The sequence below is a fragment of the Pezoporus flaviventris genome, unplaced genomic scaffold, assembly GCF_033815535.1.
Source record: "Pezoporus flaviventris isolate CSIRO_AGI_PZ_B2104156 unplaced genomic scaffold, CSIRO_AGI_Pfla_v1 ptg000007l, whole genome shotgun sequence".
Taxonomy (NCBI): domain Eukaryota; kingdom Metazoa; phylum Chordata; class Aves; order Psittaciformes; family Psittacidae; genus Pezoporus; species Pezoporus flaviventris.
In genome coordinates this window covers 97,195,386-97,213,599 of record NW_026892555.1, presented here as the reverse complement: position 1 = coordinate 97,213,599, position 18,214 = coordinate 97,195,386, and the positions used below count along the sequence as shown (strand labels likewise).

The 18,214-nt window shown below is 48.0% G+C and overlaps 2 protein-coding genes across 7 annotated transcripts in view; both read left to right on the top strand.

Annotated features, from left to right (window-relative positions):
- The first annotated feature begins 61 nt into the window (after positions 1-61).
- Positions 62-5,559, top strand: CHPF2 (chondroitin polymerizing factor 2). The gene is made up of 4 exons (XM_061449647.1): positions 62-703; positions 2,097-2,661; positions 3,117-3,299; positions 3,586-5,559. Exons 1-4 carry the CDS (start codon positions 429-431, stop codon positions 4,846-4,848), a joined length of 2,286 nt encoding a protein of 761 aa, XP_061305631.1. The 5' UTR covers positions 62-428; the 3' UTR covers positions 4,849-5,559.
- A 7,785-nt stretch (positions 5,560-13,344) lies between these two features.
- The window catches only part of SMARCD3 (SWI/SNF related, matrix associated, actin dependent regulator of chromatin, subfamily d, member 3), an 85,149-nt gene continuing 80,279 nt past the window's right edge, over positions 13,345-18,214 (top strand). The window contains exons 1-3 of one of the 6 annotated variants that reach the window (XM_061449653.1): positions 13,345-13,416; positions 15,453-15,578; positions 17,347-17,540. In XM_061449653.1, the coding sequence (XP_061305637.1) occupies positions 17,441-17,540 (100 nt within the window). In that variant the 5' untranslated portion in view covers positions 13,345-13,416; positions 15,453-15,578; positions 17,347-17,440. Of the gene's footprint in view, positions 13,417-13,976; positions 14,271-15,154; positions 15,270-15,452; positions 15,579-17,346; positions 17,541-18,214 lie in introns of those variants that run through there. The other 5 variants (XM_061449654.1, XM_061449655.1, XM_061449656.1 and 2 more) reach the window with 5 other exon arrangements.

Below are 18,214 nucleotides of genomic sequence, written 5' to 3'. Positions count from 1 at the left end.
ACAGCGCGCAGCAGGCCCCCGCGCACTGCGCCTCCCGGCGCGCCCCGCGCCCGCCGGCGGGTGACGTATCCACGCGGGGAGGGGTCTCGTGGTACCATAGAGGCGAGGGCACTACGGAGAGCGTAAAGGGGAAGCGGAAGTGCGTGCGGGTTGCGATGAGGCGGCTGAGGTGGCAGCGGTGGGAGAGCGGTCGGGCGGGACCCGCCGCTTTAGCCTGCGACCCCGGCACGGAGACACCGGCCACCGCCGGCCTGCAGGTGAGGGAGCCTCGGCGCCGCTGACTCGTGCTGCCCGAACGCCTCTCGGCGGAGATGTCGTGCGGCCGCCCGGTTCCCGAGCGCTGGAGCGGCACCGTGAGCCCGCGCAGGCCGTAGTGGGCCTGCGACCGCCATCGCCCGGATCGAGTCGCTCCGCGGCTGAACGCCGCCATGCGCCTGGCTGCGCTGCTGGCCGCGTTGCGGCCCGTGCTGCCGCTCGTCCTGGGCCTCTCCCTTGGCTGCAGCCTGAGCCTTCTGCGCGCTTCGTGGAGCCAGAGCGGTGGTGAGGACCAGTGCCTGGGGGGTGTCGGCCGTCCCGGGCCCCTCGCTGGCGGAGCCCTTCCGGAGGTTGCAGATGGAAGGCTGGGTCCGGGCCATGAGGACTTCAGGCCTAGGATTGTTCCGTACTACAGAGACCCCAACAAGCCTTATAAAAAAGTGCTCAGGTAAAGTATGTTCTTCTGGCCAGGCTTTCCTGCAGAGAGAGCAATCACATATGGGTGGTACTGAGGGTTCTAAACCTTCCAGTGAGTTAACAGGTTCAAGGTGGAACATGCTATTTGAAGTACCATATGTAGTAATAGCTTTATACAACAAGGCAACAGCTGAGATGGTTTCCTGAGAGGTGCAAGAGAAGGCTTTAAAAAGCTGTTAAAGTAATAAGTGCACCCAAGACGACTGAGAATATTTCTTTTTTCATTGGTCATGTCTAATAGAACATGTTAAATTATTCTCCAAAACTTTTTAAACCAGCCTATTAATTAGGAGAATGTTGAGCAATTAATGATAACATGTAACTTGCAAATAGTTAGCTCTGTACTTTGTTTTAATTGCACTAGCAATTTCCTAATTTGGATAAATGATGTGAGAATGTGTTTTTCTTGAAGGAAGCAAGTGTTTTTACAAAATGTGTTTTTTACTAGTGCATTGTCTCTTAAAGCTCTACTTCTAGGCTTAATTGTTTCATCACTGATAGACTTCAGCATAAAGACTTAGCCTAAATTTTGCAAACATCATGAAGTTCAACAAATAAATTGCAAGGTCCTGCACCTGAGTCAGGGCAAACCCGGGCACAGCTACAGGTTGGGTGGAGAAGTAATTCAGAGCAGCCCTGCAGAGAAGCACTTGGGGGTGTTGGTCAGCGATAAGTTAACCATGACCCATTAATGTGCACTTACAGCCCAGAAACCAACTGTGTCCTGGGCCACATGAAAAGAAGTGTGACCAGCAGGTTGAAGGTTGATCCTGCCCCTCTGCTCTCATGAGGCCCCACTTGGAGTATGATGTACAGTTCTGCTGTCCTCAACATAAGGACATGGAGCTGTTGGGGCAAGTCTAGAGGAGGCTGCAAGGATGATAACGGTGCTGGAGTACCTCCTCTACAAAGACGGGCTGAGAAAATTTGGGGTGTTCAGCCTGGAGAAGAGAAGGCTGCGTGGAGTCCTCATAGCAGCCTTCCAGTATCTGAACGGGGCCTATAAGGTTGCTGGAGAGGGACAGTTCATAAGGAACTGTAGTGATAGGACAAGGAGTAATGCGCTTAAACTGAAGCATAGCAGATTTAAGTTAGATATAAGAGAGAAATTATTTACTGTGAGAGTGGTGAGGCATTGAAAAAGGATGCCCAAGGAAGTTGTGAATGCTCCATCCCTGGAATTGTTCAAGGCCAGGTTGGACAAGGCTTGGGGCAGCCTGTTCTAGTGGGAGGCATCCCTGCCTATTGCAGGGGTACTGGAACTAGATGATCTTAAGGTCCTTTCCAAACCATTATCTGATTCTATAAGTCTTTGATTTTTGTCATGCAGCTGTTTGCCATGTAGGTGTGTCCTTCCATTACAGAACTCGCTACATCCAGACAGAATTGGGATTCCATGAAAGACTGTTTGTGGCTGTGCTGACATCCAAGGCTACCCTGAATACATTGGCAGTGGCAGTGAACAAGACAGTAGCTCATCACTTCTCTCGCCTGCTGTACTTCACAGGGTTGCGCAGTGCCAAGGTGCCTCATGGCATGGTGCTGGTGGCCCATGGGGATGAGCGTCCCATTTGGCTCATGTATGAGACCATGAACTATATCCATCAGCATTTTGGTTCTGACTATGACTGGTTCTACATCATGCAGGATGACACCTATGCCCAGGCTGACCAGGTCAAGGCTCTGGTAACACACCTAAGTATTAACCAAGATGTCTACCTGGGACGAGCAGAGGAGTTTATCGGGGGTGATGAGCAGGCCCGCTATTGTCATGGTGGCTTTGGCTACCTGATCTCCCGCAGCCTGCTGCTTAAGCTTCGTCCGCACCTGGACAGCTGTCGCAATGAGATCCTTAGTGTGCGGCCAGATGAGTGGCTGGGACGGTGCATCATTGATTTCCTTGGCATCACCTGTGTTTCCCAGCTCCAGGTACTACCTCCCTTCTTGGGGCTTTGTGTTAGCTAAGCCTGCCAGAACCCATGCTCTTACTAGTTCCCCCCTGCATAGCAAAGGGGCCTTTTGTTAAGCCTCTGATATGAGTTAGGGGAAGAAAGGACTGTGTGGTAGGGCAACACTGGGGAGAAACCTGTAATCAAAGCTGAGATGTTGTGGGAGAGAGAGCACATACGGTTATTTTCAGCCTAGTAGCAGATGCTCCCCAGGTTTTTTGGAGGTCAGATAAAGGGCACATTGGTACCAAGAAGGAAGGGGGCATATGGGGGGGGAGTGGGGGGCGGTGAGGGGAGATGACAACTCTTACATTTTTGTCTCTGGGTGCTGCAGTCAGCATTGATAAGAGGGGCAGATGCATGTCTGGGGTGAGGGAATGCTTCTCTGTGAACTTGAGTTCCATGCCAGTCTTTTCTGGCTCTTGTCCACTTCAGGGCCAGAATTATCACACCTATGAACTGGCCAAAAATACTGAGCCAGAGAAGGAGGAAGAAGAGGAGTTCCAAACAGCTCTTGCTGTGCACCCTGTTTCTGACATGACCTTGATGTACCGGCTGCACAAGCACTTCAGCAGGATCCAGCTTGACAGAGCCTACCAGGAGATCCAGGACCTCCAGGTAAGTGGTGAGGGATATCTGCAGACTCCTTGACCAAACAGGTCTCCTTTTCTTTCAATACCGTGAAGGAAGAGTGTCTCTTCTGGTTGCAGGTGTGATTTGTCAGCCCCCCCCCCGGATATAGTCCTGTGTCTCAGAAATAGCACTTCTGACACCATGTTATCCAAAACTACTGGTGTGATACTACCAAGATACCGTTCTAGGTGGTGAGGCAGGCCTGGGTGGGAGATGGAATGGACCTCTTTGAGAGTGGTTAGGGATCAGTATTCATTCTCTCTCTGCACAGATGCAGATCAGGAACCTGACATCATTGACCCCTGCAGGTGAGGTGGGCTTGACTTGGCCTGTGGGCATTAATGCTCCATTTCTTCCAAAGTCACGTTTTGAGGTAATCAGCTGGGACTACTTCACTGAACAGCACCTCTTCTCCTGTCCTGATGGCTCCCCCAAGTGTGAGCTCTTGGGAGCCAGCAAAGCAGATGTCAGTGAAATCATCGAGTCTGCACTCGAACAACTTAACAGTCGCTACCAGCCTCTGCTCCGCTTCAGCAAGCGGCAGTTGCTGAATGGTTATCGGCGTTTTGACCCTACGCGGGGCATGGAATATACTCTGGACCTACTGCTGGAGGCAGTAACCCAGAAGGGCCACAGTCATGTTCTGGCCAAACGAGTGAGCTTGGTGCGACCGTTGAGTAAGGTGGAAATAATTCCCATGCCATATGTGACAGAGGCCACACGAGTGCAACTGGTGCTTCCCTTGACAGTGCAGGACCTGGATTTTGTGGCAAACTTCCTGGATATGTTTGCTATGAACACACTGGACACACATGATAATGCCTTGCTGACTTTGCTTTTCATCTACCATCCGTATGATGCCCAGCGTGTCAGTCAGGTGGATGTTTTTGCTGGAGTCAAAGCCATGGTAGGAGAGCTGGAGAAACGCTATGCAGAAGTTAAAATCCCCTGGATTAGTGTTAAAACTGAGGTGCCATCGCAAGTGAAACTCATGGATATAGTCTCAAAGAAGCACCCTGTGGATACACTGTTCTTCTTGGCCAGTGTCTGGACAGAAATCAACATGGAGTTCCTGAACCGCTGCCGCATGAATACTATCAGTAATTGGCAGGTCTTTTTCCCAGTGCACTTCCAAGAGTTCAACCCTGCATTGGTGTACCGTGGTGAGCAGACTGCTTCCTCCACCACTGACTTCCTGAGGGATGGACATTTTGACAGACATTCCTTTGTTGAGGCCTGTTTTTATAATTCTGACTACATGACAGCACGTACAAAGCTAGCAGCTGATATCTTAGACCGAGATGAGGTGCTGGAAAGCATGGAGGTGTTTGATGTCTTCCTGCACTATTCTGGTCTGCACCTATTCAGGGCTGTGGAGCCAGGGTTAGTGCAGAAATATGCACTGAGGAGCTGCAATCCCCGGCTTAGTGAGGAGCTATACCACCGCTGTGTGCTTAGTAACTTGGAAGGACTTGCATCCCGCTCACATTTAGCCATGGCCCTCTTTGAGCAGGAGCAGGCCAACAGCACTTGAGAGGCTAGAAACATCAAGAACTTCTCAGCACCTTAACACTTGGCACTTTCTATTCCCTTCCCAGCCTTGCCATGGGTGAAGGGCATGTGATGTCCAGGGAGGAGAAGGAGGAGGACTTTCCCAGCCTTTCTCTGAGACACAGGCCTGGGCTGCAGAGAGAGGCTGTTTCCCTGGGGGTTTTGTGTTGTTTTTTTGTTGTTTTTTTTCCTGGGTTTGGAATAAATAAGTTTCTTTCCAGGCAGACTCATGTGGTTATTTATAACCTTTATAGTGTCTGGGATGAGGGAGTAAAACAAGCTGTAGCGTTGACCTTACTTTAAACCACACAATTCTGCTGAGCAGTGCAGAGACGGTGAATATGAGCTATGTACTGGAACAAAGTTACCACTGCTATGCTGCTTTCAGTGCTGTTTGTGGTATGCTCATGTGTGTTTGTATCTTCATGTTTTCATTTTTCAGGGAGGCATAAATATAACTTGTCTAGTTTACTGCTGGACAAAGCTATTCAATGCACTTTCACTTTGCTGTTTGGCTTTTTCACAACTGCAAAACATTCATTTTGTTGCATCGTCTGGAAAGGTGAAGGAACAGAAAATTCTCTTTGTGCACTAAGCTTGACTCAGTTGGAGCGTTGTGGTTGCAGTGTACTCTAGAAGACAACCAGGAACTGTCTGAAGTTCTGCAGATAGAGCAAAATATTATCCCTGAAAATAACAGATATATTGCTTCCTATCACAGGTGCCATGGCTAGCAGATTTAGTAGTTCCGCTTCAGTTTGACCTGCTAAGTCCTGCACCTATTAAAGTGGTGAGCCTGTGCAACTGTTCTAAGGGACAGAAAAATCTGGTGATGCCGTATCTTTTTTGAGGTCATGGCTCTACATGTCTTCAATACACACTTTTGGGAGCTGGTGGTTTCCTTTGGGTACAAACACCTGCTTGCCACATGCATCTTAGCAGAAGCAGGCAACTGTTTGCTTATTCTTAAGGGCTGTTATTCCAAATTCACATCTGTGTTTTCATTAATGTAGTTATTAAATGAGTGAAAAGCTCTCTTTTAATGAACAGATATGGGTTTTCAGTATGCTTCTACAGAAACAGGTTCTTAGCCAAATGTCACTTGTTATATTTGATTATTTGAGGGAAAGCTTGGTAAAAGTTTGTAGATAACAAATGTTAACCAGGTGTGAGAAAATGAGGACAGGTCTGTTATACAGAATTATTTGGACATAAGATGTACTTATTCATAAAACAGGTAACTGCAAAATCATTTATCTGGCAACTAAGCAAACAGGGCATGGTTTAGATTTCTCTGTTCTGTATCACAGAGAAGGGAACTCTGGAGTTCACATAATTCAATCCCACCCCTGCACAAAGGGTCAACTAGAGCAGGTTGCTCAGGCCTGTGTCTGGTTGCATTTTAAGTATCTTGCTCTCCTGGCAATCTGTTCCAGCGTGTAGTAACTTTTAGAGCCAAAAAGTTCTGTCTTATGTTTAACTGGAATTTCTTGTGTTTCAGTTTGTGCCTATTACCCTATGTCACTGGATACCACTGATAAGCATCTTCCGTCTTTCTTATCTCTCCCATTGATGATTTATATATATATGGATAAGAATCACACTGAGCCCGTTCTTCTGTAGGCTGAACAATCCCAGCTCTCATAGCCTGGCCTATTAGGACAGACATTCCAATTGCTTAGCCATCTTCACACCTCTTCACTGGACTTGCTTCGATATGTCTGTGTCTGTCTTGTACTGGGGAGCCCAGAACTGGACACAGCACTCCAGGCGTGTCTCACCAGGACTGAGCAGAGGAGATGGATTACTGCCCTTGACCTGCTGGCAACACTCCTTCTAATGCAGCCCAGGTTGCTGTCCGCCTTACTCCTAGGGAATGCTGCTGGCTTATGTTTAACTTGTTACCATCAGGACCCACCCATATCTGCTGCCAGACTTCCAGCTTTCCAGCTGCTTCTTTGCAGCTGGTATTGCAGAAATCAAAGGTCAAAACCCTGATGTGAACTTGTGAATTTCAGTGTGATGAGCCAGCAAGTGTGACTAACCCCATTCATGGCTGCATAAGCACTGTTTAAGGAAAGAGATTGTATTTGCTATACTCATGAAGAGTATGAAGTGTTGGTCTGGTGTCAGGATCAAAAGAGAATCTACAAGATTAAAAAAGCTTCAAAAGAAGTATTCAAAATCTGAATTGTTGCTTAAAAATGAGTAGAAAACTCAGATTGGTTTATTAGAAAAATACTGTCTTGGTTACATTTACATAGGAAGAAGTCAGGTCTCTGCAGAACATCTTACTGAGATGCATGCTTGTTGCTATGCGAACCTTCAAAGAGTGAGAACAAGAGAAGCTTTTTCTTGTTATGAGTGGTTGTTTTGCATGAGGAAGTGCTGATCTATTATGATCCCAGTAGTGAAAGGCCCTCAGATTGTGTAAGGTATTATTTAAAATATGATGTATTAGAGTTAACACTATAAAGAGAGAATAGTAATCTTGCATCCTTCAGATGCAGAGAACCCCAAGTGGTGTAGCACTGAATGGGCCTCTGGTCCACACACAGAGCACACCATGAAAACTGTCCGCAGAGTAGATTCTCCCATTTTGGCTACTAGAGTTATTACAGGATTAGAAGAAAACAACTATTCGTCATTTCTACTGTCAGACAGAAAGGGTGTCTGTGTGATAATTTCTTGTCTCAATTTTAGACAAAGGCAAAGCCACACAGGTGGGGTAATTGCCAGTATGGACTGAGAGAGCTGCCTGTGGGTGCTTCTGTTTCAACAAGGTGGCAGAGGTTGTCCTACAGAAAAAGAATTTATGTGGCAAACACAGGCTGCAATGTCACACTGTGCGAGTAGCACAGCCCAAGCCTGTGCACACTCAGGTGCACTGTGATGTGGGTCATCAACTCCCTAATGTACTGTGGCTGTTTTCCAGTATCACTACGATAGCAGAGATGGACAGTCTAAAAAACCCCACTGCTGGTTGCCTTGATGGTATGTCTTCCTGAACACAAAAGAGATTCTGGTGCATGAAATGCCTTATGGTGCCAGAGGGGATGCATAGCTTGTGAATGTAAGTTTCAGTATGGTGTAGTATCCAAGGAGAATTCCCTGAATTATTGTCCACACGCTTGGAAGGACTACAGATAGTCACTGGATGCTGTAGGGAACTATATAAGCAAAGCAAGCAATCTGATACGATGCATGGGGGTAAAACAGTTCTCATGCAAAAGAATAAGTCTTGGAAAAGGTGCAGTAAGTTAACTGTCAGGAGCTCTCTGGTGATGAAACAGCTGTAGGGGGATGTAGCAGTTGGGGATATCTGTAAAGTAAGCTGCTACAAAGAAGGTCTTAAAATTACAAGGGAAAGCTAGAATTATTTGTGAGTCCTTATTAGAGAAGAAAGAGAATAATGGGAAACAGGATAGTGAGATTTGATTTACTGTCATTTAAACAAAGATGTAAACCAAAAAATTGGAATGTATCATTGTTTGGTAAATCACTGCCCTTGCCGGTATGTATGGGACAATGCAATACTGCACAGAACCTGAAACTCTTAAGGGCAACTAGTATCATGTGAGAAAACTGAGGGAAGCTGGAAACTGTTTTTTAAACTTATTTTTTATTTTAAATCCATCTCTGAGGGACAGGAAGGGCAGGAAATAGTGCCAGCAAACTACTGAGTCCATAAACTAAAGAGTCATGTTAGGTTCTGATCAGAACTCTGCATTCCAAGGTGAGATTAGGATATACAACAGGAACAATTGTGTCTTACAGGCAGACAGGTTACTTGTCACAGTTATGCTCTAGTTGGAATAGTCTGGGGATAGTAAATTAGAAATGCAATAAGGCAAGTGCTGTTGAATTAACTGATCTAGTGCAACACCAAACAAGAAAAATGTTAATCTCTTTTTATAGATACCTAACATTACGCTGTAAATGACTGAAACTGGAAATGCTAATGGACAAGAAATTTAGTGTAGTTGGCATTACTGCATAACTCATACTTGTCAAGATGGTTGTACAGCAAGTAAGACTTAAGCCTTTGAAGTTACATCTTGAGTTAAAGGTGATCAGACAGCCATTACAGACTTGAAAATCCATTTAATTTAATGCAATGCTTTAACTATTAAATAGGAAGTTATGCAACAGCAAACAAGTCATGTGAGTTAAGAACTCAAATAAGAGGCAATTGTTGGATTTGGGCACTTCTACTAAAGTCCTAAGGGGACAGTTCTCCAGTCAGTGTTTTTTGAGACTTGATGATTTGGAAACAAATGTAAGGTCTCTATTGATAAAATCTGCAGATGATGTAAAAAATGAGTACTGCGAAAAACAGTCGTAAAGATAGGATAAAAATGGAGAAAACACTGTAAGGCTATTCGAGTAGATTTTCTTAAAGCAGTCAAGGGCAAACTTACATTCTTGAGGAAAATGAAGGCATGTAACTCCTCCAAAGAGGACTGTACCAAAAAAAAACCAAAACCAAACCCCAAACCATTAAATCTGGAAAGAAATTGACTGTATTAATGTGCAAACAGCTTAATTTGTTTAGGAACCACTGCTTTAGACACTAAAATACAGACCTAGCCCAACCATGTAAAGTTTGCAGTTCCAGACCTGAGAACAGACCTATACAGGTGGACAGTTTGGGGGAAACAGATGCTGTTCATGTGAGACGGTAATAATGCCACTGGTGGCATAGCCCCTTTTTTTTTTTTTTAAAGGCTTGAAGGGAGCAGATAAAAAAAAAAGAGAATATAGAACAAGTTCACAAAATTTATCTGAAGATTGGAAGAAATATTTTGCAATGAGAGATGCAGAACTTCTGTAGCGATAAGACAAAGGGTAATGGCTTTAAACTAAAAGCAGGTAAATTCAGACTAGATATAAGGAAGCCATTTTTTACAATAAAGGTGGTGACACCCTTGAACAGGTTGCTCAGAGAGGTGGTAGATGCCCCATCCCTGGAAACGTTCAAGGTGAGGCTGAGTGGGACTCTGGGAAACCTGATCTAGTTGAAGATACCCCTGCTCATTGTAGGGTATTTGGACTAGATGATCTTTAAAGGTCCTCTCCAACCCAAACCTTTCTATGGTTGTAGGATTCTATGAACTCTAATTACTAAGAACGTTGTGAAGTGATCTGATTAGAGTATTGATATAGTACATTGACTGAGTAAAAATGCTGGATACTAAAAAGGGTTTTGATTGTCTAGGGGTAAGGCACAATAACACCACCACCAAAGCTAACAGCTTTAAACTGCAACAGATAATTCCACGTGAAAGTAGGCATATGCTTTTAGTGATGAAAATTATTAGCAAGTGAAATTACAGAGTGGTAGCTTTTCCAGTATGTTACAATTTACTCAGCTTGTGCAACAGATTTCATTGGAGGCCAGTGTGAAGTTACTTGTCATATGTAAGCGAGCAGAATTAATGGTCCTTCATGGCCTTAAATGTCATGAGTGTGAATATATAGTAGATGAAAGTTGCAAAAGAGAAATCTGTCAAAGGCTGTTAAACACAAAGCCAACACCTCTGTCACTGTGTCTGAATCACAAATCACTGTGAGCTAGGAAAGCATCCAGGGAGGTATCACTGTATGTTTACCCTTTTTGTATGATCTTTTCTATGCATTCACTGTTGGCCACTGTCAGGTAAATGAGTCAGGTGTATTTAGGATTTTGCTCTGTACCATCATTATTGTGGCATTATCTGCAAAAAAGGACCAGATCTTTTTCAAGGATATGCTTTAGTTCAGCCAGAAATGATAAACTATATGAGGACCATGGGGTTCATGGACTACAGTGGGGTCATGGATTGGCTAGGAAGACAAATTACCACAATTGTCATCTTTGACCTTGTAGAACTGGGAAATGCATACCCTCAGTAGGTGTCTTTTGTGCCTCCAGCTGTCCTCTGTTGTGCCTTCAAATGTACGTACCCTGTCATGCTCCAGGTGAGTGTACTTTTGTGTGTACTTCACTTTCTTTGGGCTCCACATCCCTGGGTATGTTTCTTTTTTTGTCTTCAGTTGTAGTACGGGTATGTGGGATGGGTAGCTTGCTCCATTGGATGTGGATGTCCTAGACAAGTTACTTATCCTGTTGGAATAATCTTTGCAGATCCCAGAGAAACATGTACAGAATGTATTACAAGCAGAGAAAGCTTTTGTCCCAGATGCATTTTTAACTTAAAGAAACAGACTCACCATCTTCTCACCTACAAAGGAGCTGCCACTCTATCCCTAATTAAAAGGTATACTTAAAAAAATTAAACAAACACAAAACCCCAAACAAAATGCAGATGTTGTAAACTCAGACATTGTATCTGATCATGGTATCCACCGGTCTTCTCCAAGGCTGGAATATAAGTGATGTGACTCTCCTGTGTGAGGGGGGTGTGCAGCCTATCTCATCTGGGCAACCTGCATGGGGTGGTTTCCTCCTCCTCACTTGGCAGTGCTAAGCAGCTTGGTTGTATCTGTGTAGTCCCTAGGATGGCTGCGCTTGACTCAGCCACAGCTGACAGGAAACTGAGTTTTCTCCCTCCAAAGTGGTTCACAGCCAACTGCTAAGCACTTCAGAGAGCACAAGACAATCCCTTGCAGATGCTCTAGTCTGTTCCACAGAGAAGTTTTGGATTTGCTGGTTGGCAGATCAGATGACCAGATACAGTGTAAGATATAATCTCATCAACAGGTTCACATTTCCCCAGGAAAAGAGAGAGATTCTTGCTCAGCAGACTCCTCCATTTTTAACTCCAGCGTGAAGACTTCTGAGAAACTTGGTCTCTTCTACCTGGTCTTAAGCATTTCCTTGTCACACATCCATCACAAAGCATATGTTACAGTCCTGCAGTACGGGTAGGGTGCAGACTAATACCTTCATTTCCTGTTACGAGTCCTAGCCTCAGCTGCTACAGATGCTTTCTGGCAACACTATCTCAGGGCTTGTCCCTCACAAGTCATCTTAGCCAAGACAGTCACCCTCTCTTCCATTCCTCTTTCAGATTGTCTTTCCTAGCACATTATTTGCTAAACATACATGCTAAAGCATTTCTTCCAGGATGCTCAAGGGTGGCAGTTTCCAGATTACAGGTAACACAAATACTCATTTTCCATTTACAATAGTGTTTTTCTAGTGCAAGTAGATGTGAAAAAAAGCTTGCAAATGCAACACATATGAAAAATGCAGGCTGAAAAAGCTGAAATAACGTAAACATGTAGCCCCCACTTAGAAATACCCAGTGAGACATAAATCTATCTACCTCATATTCTTCACAAGATTTTACTTCAGCTGTTAGATTTACACCCTTTTGGAACACTTGGGAATTAGCAGAATTGCTTGGCTTCTGCTCACAGAATCACAGAATCAACTAGGTTGGAAAAGACATTCAAGATCATCAACCGTTGCCCCACTATTGCTAAGTCCAGCACTAAACCATGTCACTAAGGACTTAATCAGTTTTTGAACACTTAGTCAGTTTTTGAACACTTCTAGGGATGATGGTTCCACCACTTCCCTGGGCAGCCTATTATAATGCCTGACTACCCTTTCAGGGAAGAAATTTTCCATAATATCGAGTCTAAACCTCCTTTGGAGCAGCTTGATGCTGTTTCCTCTTGCCTATCACTTGTTCCTGGGGGGATCAGCCACCACCTCGCTACACCCTGCTTTCAGGTAGTTGTAGAGAGCAGTAAGGTTCCCCTGAGCCTTCTCCAGACTAAAGAACCCCAATTCTCTCAGCTGCTTCTTATAAGACTTGTGCTTATCTGATACTCCTTTTCAACTGAGTTGTTTTCTTTCATCGCTTTCTCACAACTCCTTGGAGCATCACTCACAGTTATTCGCTTTCAGCCCTCATCCTCTACAACCCCCCATCCTCGTCTGTCATTGTTTTCAATGCTCCTTCAACTTAGGTCAGACTCTCTTCAGTGCTTCTTCAAGTTATTATTTGAAAGTGTACTTCATAAATATCTTCCATTGGATATTCATGAAATACATTTCTCATTACAACGGTCACAGCACAACAAACCCATCGTCTGCCGACCCCTGCATCCTCGTCCTCCCAGGAGGTTCTATCTCCTTAAGAGAAAGGTGTTCAAAAGAACATGCAAATACAGGGTAGTAACTCTGGGTAGAGGCCAGGTTTGGATTTGAAATGTCACACATGCTTCAGAGCTCCCCCCAGCCCCCGTTCACTCCCGCGACACGTGCATTGCGGCTCACAGCACCACCGAAACTCTCATGGACTCTTGGTAAACCCCGGCCGCAGAGCTCCGCTCTCCCCGGCACGCCCTCGAGTTGTGTGTACCGCCAGCCAGGGCGCTGCCCGGGGCTCCGCCGGCACCTGTCAGGTGGGGCCGCGGGGCGGGCTGCGGGCTGTCGCTCCGGCCCACCGGCAGCCTGGGCGTGGGCTCTGTGGCGGAGCCCGACCCGCAGGGCTGGATAGAGCGAGGCCGGGGCCGCTGCCGGGACGGGTGGCGGCGGACGGAGGCGCTGTGGTGCGCGCGGAGGCTGTGGTAGTGGAGGGGGCTACGGCGCCGGGTGAGGGGAGCTGTGGCGGCAGGGGGCGGTGGTGAGGGGGGGGGGCTGTAGCGGGGGAGAGTTTGAGGGTGAGGGGCGCTCTGGGGGCGTGCGGCTGTGGCGGCGGGCTGCGGAGCTGTGATAGCGGAGGAGTGCTCTAGCGGCGGGAGAGGGGCGCTGGGGCTGTGGTGAGTGAGGGGAGCTATACTGGTGAGAGGCGCTCTGGAAAGCTAGGGGCTGCGGCGGGCGAGGGTCGCTCTGGTAAGGGGGCTGTGGCGGTGAGGGGCGGCTCTCTGGCTGCCGAGGGGGGCTTTGGCGCCGGGGCTCGGTAGCGGCAGGGAGCTGGGGGCCGTAGCGGCGGGAACGGACTGCGGCGGCGGAGCTGTGGCAGCGGATCGCAGCCCGTCCAACGCTCTCCCGACGGTGCCGTGGAAACCGCCCGCGGGCGGGAGCGAGCTCCCCAGCGGCAGCAGAGCTGGGGCGAGCCGTGGGGCTGCAAAGGTCCGGGCGCTGCCCCCGCCCGTCCGCGGGAGGAGCTCCGCTTCGTGCCGCCCCCGCAGGGCTGGGAAGCGGCTGCAGGGTCCGCGGCTACGCAGTCCACCTGTCCCCGAAGCGTCGGTAAAGCGCAGCACAGCCGGAGGAGCGGTCGCTCTCGCACCGGGACCCCCTCCCTGCGGTGGTGAGGGCGCTGTGGCCCTCCCGTCCCAGTCCCGCGCCTCTGCCGCTGCTGCGCGGGTGGCGAGCGACGCGCACTTTGCAGACGGTCCCTGCGCAGCTCTCTGCAGAGACGCGCAGGCGCCCCGCGCCGGGTGCTGGGACGGCGGACCCGGTGCGAGCGGGAGAGCGGAGCGGCGGGGAGGAGCATGGACGGGATGGTGAGCTTTGCCCCCGGTCCCGCCGCCCCGCGCCCTGGGCTGCCGTGCGGTTCGACCCAGCGGCGGCACTTGCCATGGCTCCGCCCTGGGCACCTGCGGGAGCTCTGGCAGCGGGACACCTCCGCCCGCGCATTGCGCCCAGCCAGCGGCATCCTCGCGTCGGGCACGGACACCGGCCGCTGGCGGTGCTCCCGAACCGGCGCTGCCCACAGGGCACGTCTGGCCGGAAGACTCAGAGTCCGGGCAGCGGACCCTGCGCTTCCGCTGTTCCGCACGGCTCCGCCGCGGAGCCGGGGGCTGGAATACCCTCGCCGCTCTCTCTGTGCTTCCCTTAGCGTTCGGCGTTGCGCCGGTGTGGCCGCCCACCTGGGTCCCGCCAGTTGTCCCAGCGCATGCCCCCGCATCCTTGGCGAAGCTGTGGTGGCTTTGGTACCTCGCAGGGACCCACCTGGCTTGGAGAGGCAGGCAGAGATGGGAAGCCCAATACCCATTTACCACTCCCAAATGCGGGCTGCAAGTCCCTGCGGGAGGCTTTCCCTCAGCAGGGACTGACTTTCCCATGGGAGACATCAGCACTCGCCTGGAATTGCCCAGCTGGCTCTTGCATGGTCCTCTGGAGAGGAGGGTTCTCAATACCCAGTCTTGTTCTGCGACTGACAGCTGTCTCCAGTGCTCCAGAACAACCAGCCTTCATGCAGGAGATAACACCTTTTGAGAGAGAGCATTTTTCTTGCTGCCTCTAAGCTGCTCTCAGCTCTGTTTTCAGAGGGAGATACGTAGTCCCAGAAACTCTCTCAGGGCAAAGTGATCTGTGTCTGTAGGACATTAACGGTCTTCCAGAAGATCTTGACTTCCCCCACAGACAAGCCTTTTCACTTTGGCAGCAGGAGCTTGCTGTTGGTGACTGCTGTTCCCTGAGGCCTGAAACTCCTCCGTTTTGTCTATCAGCATGGCCTGTGGAGGGACCCTCTGTGCAAGTTGCTGCTGGGAAAGCCTGAGGTAGAAATTAAACGGGGAACTAAGAAGAAAGCAAGTTCGACATGATCTGGGGGTGTGTTTGTGCAGTATCCTTGTCTAGCGCTGTCAGCACTGCCTTTCTTGGAGAGATTGGCTTCATACTGCTGCCCATCCAGGGGAGTCCTGCAGCTTCTGAAAATAGCTAGTTCCTTGTTGCTGCCTCAGGAGCAATTGGTAACCTGCTGTTTACCATGGACACACCATCATGAAGAACCAGCCCATCTTTCCTGGCAGAATCTCCTGCCCTCTGTGAGGAAGAAGCCTGTAGCCTGGCCTTGCCCCTACAGCAGGGTGAGATTCCCAACATTGTCAGCCTCTGGTTGCCTCCTTTTCTGCAGTGCTGCAGTGATGTGCCTTTCTGTACCTTGTGCACTCTCCTGGACCACTCCTTCTCACTTGTAGTGCTTCCACTGCTGTGTTCTGCCTCAGCCACTGCTTTTCTAGAACCTATCCTTCCTTGACTTCAGCTCTATTTTAGCACAATTCACCATGATCTTCTTTATGCCCTTTGTTCTTCCCTTGTTTTGACCCTGCTGGACCTAGAGCCTTGTTACTATTCCTAATGGAGTTGTCTGCTATTTGCTCTCATTCTTCAAAGTGCCAGTCACCGGCACTGCCTAGGCTAGCACTGTGATGCTTTCTTGCCTATCCATTCTTTCAGCAGTTGCTTCTAACTGCATGAGTAGGTATGAGCTTATACCTGTGAATGCTGTGAGTGCTGGTGTTCACTTCTGCTGTAATGCTTCTTTTTTTCTTCAACTGCAGTACAGAGCTGTCAGAAGAAGCAGTGCTTTGTATACAGGTGCAGCTGGCTCAGCTGTTCGCAAGGAGCAGCTCCCTTTTCCTTCTTACCTTGGCTCATCTTCTATGGGACCTGTCATGTATATGCAGACACTAAAGCTGCCTGCCTATACCCTAAATCTGGGGGATCATTAGTTCTTCCAGTTTGCAACACTCTCACCATCCTACCAGGGCATCTAATAATGCCTCCTGAAATGCTGGAGTATTCTGATAGCCTTTAAGGATTTGATTTTTGAAGAATGAAAGCAAGCTGATTCAGTTAAAGTTCCTGAACTGGCCTGCTTTCCCAAGGATTACCAGATGTCTGATGGCAAAAACATAACTGAGAACATCTGTGTAAGAAGGTAGCCTGGTGTCTTGGTTAAGACAGGCAAATTCCAGGGAGCCCTTCCAATCTTAACTACCCTATGGCTCTTATTAGAGCATGCCTTAACATGTTGACAGGTTGTAGGCAAGTGGTGTACTTTCTTCATGTTTTTTTTAATCTCTACAAATACAAGCTGGCTCCCATCTGTAAGGATGGCCTAATGCCTTGGCAAAAGTACTCTGCCCTGGTGAGACCACATCTGGAATATTGTGTCCAGTTCTGGGCCCCTCAGTTCAAGAAGGACAGGGACCTGCTGGAGAGAGTCCAGCGCAGGGCAACTAAGATGATTAAGGGAGTGGAGCATCTCCCTTATGAGGAAAGACTGAGGGAGCTGGGTCTCTATAGTTTAGAGAAGAGGAGACTGAGGGGTGACCTTATTAGTGTATATAAATCTATAAAGGGGGAGTGTCACGAGGATGGAGCCAGGCTCTACTCAGTGGCAAACAATGATAGGACAAGGGGTAATGGGTACAAACTGGAACACAAGAGGTTCCACTTAAACTTGAGAAGAAACTTCTTCTCAGTGAGGGTGACGGAACACTGGAACAGGCTGCCCAGGGAGGTTGTGGAGTCTCCTTCCCTGGAGACATTCCTGTGTAACATTATCTAGGTGTTCCTGCTCCAGCAGGGGGATTGGACTAGATGATCTTTTGAGGTCCCTTCCAATCTCTAGCATACTGTGTGTGTGACATGCATCTGTGTGCAGTTGTTTGCAGAGGAGTCCCTAATCACTGTCAGTTGCATCTTTTCTTGCCTGCATTTTCCCTCTTCTCTCTTTTTCCTTCAGTTGTGCTGCTTATGAAGTGTCCCATAGGTTGATGCTGTTCTAGGAAATTTTATTTATACTGTATGTTACTTCCCTCTCACTCAGTATGTACTTTCTCTTTTCAGAGCTGGGTCCCAGTGCATCCTCGGCCTGCTGTCTTAAAGCTGTTCCTGCTTCAGGTCAATGAGACTATCTGCTGCTAATTCATCATGACATAATATGTGGTCTCCTGCCCCATCCTGTTGGATAAATTTTCTGCTTCCTCTTGGTCTATACACATGTGACTCCAGGTGTTCATCAGCTACCCAGTCTGGTACAGGTAGGTTTTAGCCCTTTGAAAAATGACCTGTTCTAGGTGGGAAGAATGCGTCTGTGCTTTGTGTTGGGACTAGAAAATGTTTGGCTTTGGATATATGGGAAATGTTATTTTGTGAAATAAATCCTGAATTGCCCACTTGCTGCTATTGACCTAAGCTGGTCCTTTTACTAGCCAGCTGCTTCTGTGATAGTTTCTGCTAGTGCTGACAGGGAGGGTGCTGATTAGCCAGAGTAGACTGACTCAGAGCACATAATGTTAGAGAATGCAGTTGCTAAAAGCAGGCCTAATAGAGGAAAGAGTGAAGAGTAGTGGTGGTAACAGGTATTCTTTGTGGTAATTCATTACTCCATTAGCTACGAGTAAATGTGATTAGTTCTTGTCAGATGGTTATTGATTTGTAGGGCTACCATTCCTCTCTCAGCAGGTTTAAATTAGCATGGTTAGCTCTTCCCAGCTGTCAGACTTCTGCAGTACCTGCTGTTGCTGGGTATGTATTGGTCATCTCCATGATAAAGTACTCAAATCTGCCACTTGTATCTTTATTTCCTACCATTCCTCTTGTTGCTTCCGCTGGTGAATATCCACTTGTATCCCTCTGTCTTTTTCCCAAGTCAATACACGGTATGCCTGTAAGGGACTTTGTTTCTCCCACAACTGGATCAGTTCCTCTTAAT

Bases quoted from the DNA above. Each gene is read 5' to 3' on its own strand.
- CHPF2 (XM_061449647.1), top strand. From the start codon at position 429: ATGCGCCTGGCTGCGCTGCTGGCCGCGTTGCGGCCCGTGCTGCCGCTC. The intron at 704-2,096 runs GTAAAGTATGTT...CTTCCATTACAG, and splicing joins CCTTATAAAAAAGTGCTCAG to AACTCGCTACATCCAGACAG. The intron at 3,300-3,585 runs GTAAGTGGTGAG...CTCTCTGCACAG, and splicing joins AGGAGATCCAGGACCTCCAG to ATGCAGATCAGGAACCTGAC.